The sequence below is a fragment of the Sminthopsis crassicaudata genome, chromosome 2, assembly GCF_048593235.1.
Source record: "Sminthopsis crassicaudata isolate SCR6 chromosome 2, ASM4859323v1, whole genome shotgun sequence".
In the NCBI taxonomy this organism is placed as follows: Eukaryota; Metazoa; Chordata; class Mammalia; order Dasyuromorphia; family Dasyuridae; genus Sminthopsis; species Sminthopsis crassicaudata.
In genome coordinates this window covers 26,320,109-26,327,977 of record NC_133618.1, presented here as the reverse complement: position 1 = coordinate 26,327,977, position 7,869 = coordinate 26,320,109, and the positions used below count along the sequence as shown (strand labels likewise).

The 7,869-nt window shown below is 41.5% G+C and overlaps 1 protein-coding gene across 1 annotated transcript in view; it reads right to left on the bottom strand.

Moving 5' to 3' along the window:
* Positions 1–1,675: 1,675 nt before the first annotated feature.
* The window catches only part of VAX2 (ventral anterior homeobox 2), a 29,505-nt gene continuing 23,311 nt past the window's right edge, over positions 1,676–7,869 (bottom strand). Inside the window, exon 3 of the mRNA XM_074284985.1 lies at positions 1,676–2,479. Within this exon, the coding sequence (XP_074141086.1) occupies positions 1,982–2,479 (498 nt within the window). The 3' untranslated portion in view covers positions 1,676–1,981. The remainder of the gene's footprint in view (positions 2,480–7,869) is intronic.

Genomic DNA, 7,869 nt, shown 5'->3' with positions numbered 1-7,869 from the left:
TGCCAACCACTGCTGGAGAAGCCTTGATCCTTTGTGTCCGAGGGCATCTTCTTTAGTTATGTTGAGTTAGATCTCTGCTAGATTTTTTTAGATCCCTCAGAAGCCGAGATCTCGTCTAGTGGATTGGGGCTCTTGTAAGGTGTAGATACCGGATCCCCTTCTCAGACCTGAAGGGTTCTGTCTTTTCATTTCCCCTAACTTTCCCTGTGCCCTACCAAAAAAAATTGGGCTTTGGGCTTGGTGACACTAGCAGTTTATATTGATGATACCAGAAGTGACGATAAAAATGGTGATCATAGCGCTGGCGGTGATTTTGACATGGATTATTGTTGGGTAGGTGATATGTGCGTGATGAGGATATTGATAACATGTTCCAGGTAATGATATCAAGAACAATCACAGGGATAAAGGTAGCGATGGTGAAAGTGACAATGATGGTGAAAATAATGATAATGGTGGTGTAGTTTTAGTGATGGGGAGGATAAGGGTAATGATATTGAGAGTGATAAGGTTGGGGGCATATTCCTGGTAATGATGGTGATAATATATTTGTAGTGATAAGGTGATTTTGGGGGGACTGATGCTGGATGCGATGGTGATCTCACTTCATAAGGTTAGTGTGGGTACCAATTGTGTTATTGATGATGACCATGACTGGGATATCATGAGGAAGATGACCCTAGTGATGGTGGTGAGTGAGGACACAATATCTTTACCCCAGGGATTTCTGGGACTCCCCTTTAACATGTATACATACTTTCTCTTTAAATAAAGGAACACTCTGAGAGGCAGGGAATATCGACAGTGGTCATCTCTCCCTTTCCCTGAGGGGGAGACCGATCTCTCGGGATCCCTGGTCTACCATGGATTAACTTTAGTGATTTATTTTTGGTTACATCATCTGTATTTTTCCTGTTGGTTCTTGCTTCCTTCCATGTGAAGGAGGATATTGCAAAGCAATCCCCCTCTCCATGTTCCCCATCCCTCCCCCATTTCCCACACCCTACTTATCACCATCTCGGCTCCCCTGGAAGGCTTTGCCAGGCCTGGCCTCCTGGCTAGAATGGAAGGAGGAATCTTATTTCTGTAGGATCCCAATGTGGGCCAGTCGCAACATAGTTTCAGGAAAGAGGTCCCTACTATGGGTCCATTTCCCCAAATATGGGATCCATGGCAAAACCGGTCTCGGCCAGACCGGGTTAACAAATTTTGTCCTCACTGCCTCCATCCTCCCCTTTCTGAGTCCATTTTTGCCACTTATCACCCATATTAGCTTAGGGACTGAATGCATTCCTTTCCATCTTGCCTCCCTTTTTACCCCTCTCATTTTAAGAGAGAAAGAGCAGAATCTGAGGGAATTATGTGGGGGGATTTCAGGTACAGCAGCACCTAAACGGGGGGAGGGGCATTTTTGGATAGGAAGAACCTTCTCTCATATGTGATTGCTTACAACCACATCCTCCATGGGGGAGGCCAGCTTTGGCCTCCACATGTTGAGAAGAGGCCCGAACAGACAAAAGCCATACTCCAGCACAGAAAAAGAGCAACATTCTGGCCCTACTTCCAAACTGAGGCCTTCTGGCTCTCAGTTTAGCTCCTGCTAACAGGGCCTGGAAAGAACGAGAGAATGCGGAAGGAAGGTCTGGGGACTGGTAGTCTGTTGGGAAGGAAAGGACAATTTTTTAAATCTCCATGGACTCTTGTGCCTTTCCATTTATTTGTGTGAGACACACCCTTGCACACTCCCTGGAGTGAGCACACACACACACACACACACACACACACACACACACACACACACACATACATACATACACACAAATTGCGCAGATATTTGGTTGATAAGTTTTTTCAGCTGGGAGAGAGAGACTGACGGAAAGGGGGGAAGTCTTTCTCTTCTGACTCCCTGGCTGGAGTAAAGGGGTGGAGGAACGAATGGAGGTGTGAGGGGGAAGGAGTGTCAGTGTGGGGAAGGAGGTGGTTAGGTTGTGTTGGTCTTCTTGCTGCCGGGGCCACTGTTTTTCCTCTCCAGTCGGCTGTAGGGTTCAAAGGCTGAAGTGCCCAATTCATACCCGCTGGGCAAGTCCAGGAGTGAGGTTGTGGTGAAACACAGAGGAGGTGGTGGGGGTGGGAGTCGAGGAGAAGTTGAGGCTGAGGCCATTTGGGGCCCGAGGAGACCAAAGGGAGCACCTGCCTTGGGTGGACTCTCAGTTGGGCTGTTCCCAGTGAGGTTTGAGGAGGAGTTCCGGGAGATCCCTAAGGTGGTGGCCCCATTGCTGGTGGTCAAGCCTGGTGGGGTGGAGGTTAGGGCCAGGAGGCTAGAAGCCCCAGGGACTGAGAGAAGACGTCCCTGCTCCAACAGTCTCAAGATGTTGGATGTGGCAAAGGCCTCAGAAGTGGAAGTTGATGAATGTTTCTCTGAGTCCCGACTCTGGTCCTTCTTCTGCTTTGTGCGGCGATTCTGGAACCAGACCTTGACCTTGATGAGGTAGAAAGCAGAGTAGAGGAGGAGAGAAAAGTTGGAAGTCAGGAACAGCAGGGAATAACGGGGAGACAAAAGAGAGGGAGAAAGAAGGGGACAAGTGAAACCAGAAAGAGAGTGAAGAGGATCAATGGTTTTGGCCAAGTCAGAGAGAAGATAGAAAAATATAAGATGATAAAATGGAGAGAACAGTGATGGTGGGAGCAGAAAGAATTAAAAAGAGGAGGAGGAGGAAGCAAGAATGAGGGGTGAGGAAAGAGAGGGAGGGAGAAGAGAGATTCTATTAAGCACACAACAATGACCTTTTTAAGGTAGATCATCCAGAGGTCTTCCTCTTGCCCCCTTATACTTCCCCCTGCCAATCCATACATTCTACCTATCTTCACCATCATGATTGCTCCAATTATTATCATTCAAACTTCTTAAGGGGAAAAGTCTTCTTTTTCTCCTTTTCTCCTTTATAGCATAGACTAACACACGGCTAGGCACATGAGACCACAGGATCTGATAGCTAGAAGGAAATGAGGTGGTCATGTCATAGGATCCTTTATCACAGAGCCAGATTTAGAACCAGAAGCTACCTTCCTTGGACGCCATCTAGTTCAACCCCCTCATTTTACAGAAGAAGAAACTGAGACATAGAAAAGTAAAGTGATAGGTGTTAAGGGACAGTTCAGTATCCAAAGCCAGGTCCTTCTCATTCAGACCTCTGCCTTTCTGGTCATTTAGCTTACAACAATCCCCCTTTACATCATAACCAAGACATGGTCCACCAAACTTTGCCCCCAGATCTCCAGGGAAGGGGAACATTCTGCTGCCTAAGGTACACGATCCCATGTTTGGGACAGCCATAATTGGTAAGAATTCTTACCAATTCAACCCTAGTTTAGCATAGTGCCCGGAACATAATTTCATTGTTGTTCAATTGCTACAGTTGCGTCTAACTCTTCATGATCCTATTTGGGGTTTCCTTACTGGAGTGCTTTGCCATTTCCTTCTCTGGCTCATTTTACAGATGAGGAAACTGAGGTAAATAAGGTGAAGTGACTTGGCCAGGTTGTTCAAGGCTAGATTTGAACTCAGGAAGATGAGTTTTCCTGACTCTATGTGGGGAACTCTATGCATGATAGTGCCACCTAACTGTCCCGAGGCTTTCCAACTACATGAAATTTCACCTTATTAGGGGAAATAGAGAGGGCTGTTGGGCATAAGATTTCACAAAGAAAAAACAAAGCAGTTCCTCTTTCTGAGGAATTAGGTTGTACTTTGAGAACAAGACATGTCAATAGTAACAGTAATTGTACTTTAAGGTTAGTGTTTTACAAACATCATCTCATTGAAGCCTCACAACAGCCCTGAAAGGTGAGTTATTTATATATTTTATAGATAAAGAAACTAAGGGAGACAGAGGTTGAATGACTCACCCATTGTCAACACAGTTAGTAAATATTTGGTTTGAGCCCAGATCTTGGTGACTTCAGATGTCATTCTATTCATTGTATTACCTAGCTGCCTCTAGACAAAATATACACAAAACAATCCACAATAGTTTCAAAATGGAAAGTGTATATTTATAAGTAGGGACAGGGGAAGGGTATCTCCAAAGACTCTAAATTTATTGGAGAAAATACTTGACCTGTGTTATTTATTTTAACGTGCAATTTTTCTATGCATACTTCCACAATTATCAGGCTGCACAAGAAAAATCAAATCAAAAAGCGAAAAAATGAGAAAGAAAACAAAATGCAAGCAAATAATAACAAAATAGGTGAAAATACTAGATTGTGATTCACACTCAATCCCCTTAGTCCTCTCTCTGGGTGCAGATGGCTGTCTTCATCACAAGACCATTGGAAGTGGTATGAATCATTTCACTGTGTCCTACTAGGACATGAAGAAGAGCTGTGGGGTGCAAAGGCCTTTGGGTAGAAAGTATCATGTCTGGTATGTAGGGAGAGCTAATGTGACTATCACAAAAAGCTTTTCATAGTCTTTGAAATATGAAAAGCGTGTTAAAGTTAGATATATAAGGCTAGAGAATTTGCCTTTCAGTCTAAAGTCAATAGGAAGTCTTTGAAGATTTTCAGATAGAGAAATTCAGAAAAGAATAATTTTTACAAACCTATCAGATTGAAGAATATGGCAAAAAAAAAAAAAAAAAAAAAAAAAAAAGAATGCTCATTGTTGGAGATGCTGTGGGAAAACAGGCACATTTTGGAGCTTGAAATGGTGGCCCTCTTGTGGACAATCCCAGGCTTATTTATCTATATCTTTCCTAAAAGTAATGAAGACCTAAAGATACACTTAGGCTAAAACTGGAAATGGTCTAGCTGTTATGAAAAGTGATTCATGACTTTAAGCAATTATGTGAATGTTTTGAACCAGTGATACAAGTACAAAGCACATAGCTCCAAAAGATCTAAGAACCACTAAAAAAGACACCCCCCCATATCTCTAGCAGTTGTTTTTATTGTAGCAAGGAACTGGAAACAAAGGGGATACCTTTTTGAGTGGAAAATAATGAGACAAATTATGGAATATAAATGTAATGGAATAATTTTCTTGTTCAGTCTGACTCTTCGAGACCCCCATTTGGGGTTTTCTTGGCAAAGATACAAAGTAGTTTGCCAATTCCTTTTCTAGCTCAATTTATAGATGAGAAAACTGAGGCAAACAGGATTACTGTGCTATTTGTTTTTTTTAAATGACAAAGGAAATAATTTCTGGGAAGTCTGGGAAAATTTGTATGAAATGATGCAAAGTAAAGTAAGTAGGATCAGGAGTGTAACTAATATAGCATCAACATTGAAAAGATAAATGACTTTGACCAGCCATGACTCTAGAGCTCCTCCCTCCTCACAGAATAGCAGACAATAGATGCTAGAAGAGATATACATTTTGAGATGAATTTGTTTTGCTCAACTGTGCTTATTTGTTTCCAGGGAAGAGTTCTCCATTTAAGGAGGAGAGAAAAGATGTTGGGCGTGGATGATATGAGTAATGTATTGATGTTAAAAAAAAAAAAACAGGGAAAAAAAGAACTTCAATAAAATATTAAAAATTCACAGCTGTAAGCTGCAGAGAGTTCAGAATGGAACACAAACACAGAGGGCAGAGTTGATACTTTAGTGTTAAATTTAACTTATACTTTTAAAAAACCTTGTGAATCTAATAGCTATTCAAAGATCCACAAGACCTTTTTGTGGTCTTCTAAGCAAATGGAAAGTTCACATTTGTTGATATTTGTTAAGTTCAGAATTTCAAAAAACAATTTTTATTGGGTCAAAAGCCAAGATTCAAATCCTCACAACACTAGACCTTTCATTTCTCTTCATCTCAGCTTCTTCACGTGCAAAATGAGAATGATGCTACTTAATAATTGTTAGCATCTGTGTAGCACTCTTTGTTTTTCAAAAGCATTTTTACAAATATTATCTTTTTTAAATTATCAAAACAACCTTGAGGGGTCGGTACTAATTATAATCACCCCATTTTACAGTTGAGGAAACTGATATTTAGGAAGATTGTGATTTGCTCAGGGTTACTTGTGAACATCTAAGACTGGATTTGAATTCAGATCTTCCTGATTCTCAGTCCAATTTGCTTATAGCTGCCTCCTAGGGATCCTGTGGATTATACATTCCTTAAAAAGAGTTATTATTCATAAATTTTAAGATGATGTAAACTCTGCTGGTAATGATGATAATGCAAGCATGGGTCATAAATTTGTGGGGAGTACAACAATTTTGACCAAAGGTTTCCAGTTTTGTTGCACTCTTCTACAGAAATTAATTTGCATGGCAACTAGAGGTATTGTGGAGAATGGAAAAAAATTTATTTGTCCTCTTCTCAGCTTTACTTTTTTTTTTCCCTAAGTGAAGTCCCAGGATGATTTAAGGGAGACCCAGAATTTAGACCCAGAGATATAACAGTAATGAAAAGGAATTTGGGGGCCTAAATAGGATAAGAATTTAGAATGAAATACTCTGAGTAGTGATAAATGGAAGGCATCATCTATTTAGAATTTGGGGGGGGACTTCAGAGATTATTAGAGTAACTCCCATTTAACATGCAAGGCAACTGAGTTTTACAAAAGTTAAGTGGCTTGCCTAGGGTCACAAAGGTAGCTTGAAACTGACATTTTCTTATTTCAAACCCACTCTTTTTTCCATTGAACTCACAACCTTTCAAATTCAATGGATAGTTTCAACTTCCCCCTCTCAAAAACCCTTGGACCCCAAGGATTTTTCCAACTAGCTAGCTGGCTGCATTGCATATATCCAAAGTACTTAAATATTTCATTATATTAGGGAGCTGTTAGTCCCTCCCCCATAGGAAAGAAGAAGTATAATAGCTAAATAGGGCATACAGAACTGTCAAGGACCAGTGGATTTTAGCAGAGAGCAGCATGTACATGTCAAGAAGCAACTGGAGATGCCCAGGGGAGAGGAAATGAGGATGCCTCTAGTCCTACAGCCTTGTGGCACAGTTGTTGTAGCCATACAAATTTCCTAAGTGTGTACCCATCCTTGACCACATCTGTCCTCTCCATGTGTTCCCTACCCCTCAAATTCCCAGAGTATGTGCCAGCTGAGTGGTGTAGTGGATAAAGCACCTGCCCTGGAAGCAGGAGGGCCTTAAAAGCTATGTGACTCTAAGAAGTCACTTACCTTCAATCTGCCTCAGTTTCTTTAAATGTAAAATTGGAATCACAGCAGCTTCTGCCTTATAAAGTTGTGAACTTCAAATGAGACAATATCTGTTAATCTCTTAACATAGTGCCTATGAGTTAGTAGGTGCTTAATAAATGCTTTTTCCCTTTCTCCCTTTTCTTATTCTCTAACTGTAGAGACCCCCTGTAGGAGTCACCTTCCACAAACTGGACTGACTGGAACTGGCTGAGTATTGGACTGGCAGGTTTAGCTATTTAAGATCTTTGTGGTCATTTAACCAATTTCTATCCAGCCAATCCTGAGTTCTCCATTCAATCCATAGACTTTATTCTAACTTCATAAAGTTTTCAATTAAACAGCTCATTATTTCTGTTCTATCTGCCCTTTATTTTGTTTTCACTCAAGGGAGGAGAGGCAGGGCTGAAATCAATTACTTAAAGACACGTGCAACATTTTCCTCCAGCCTGCTTTCCAAAGGAGAAAGGAACAAGCTACTTTTCCTTCTCCCTGGATGAGTTGGAGTAAGAGATGTGCTAGAAGCAACCAGTACGTCCTGGACAGCTGATGGAGCTCATTGTTTTGGACGACATTGGCAGAGGGAGATGATGGGGGAAAACGCAAAGGAGTGAACAAAAAGGGACAATGACTTCCTGTGAACCCTTCATCCCTTTTACCCTATATGAGCAAAGACCAGGGCTTGAAGTGAATTAGTGA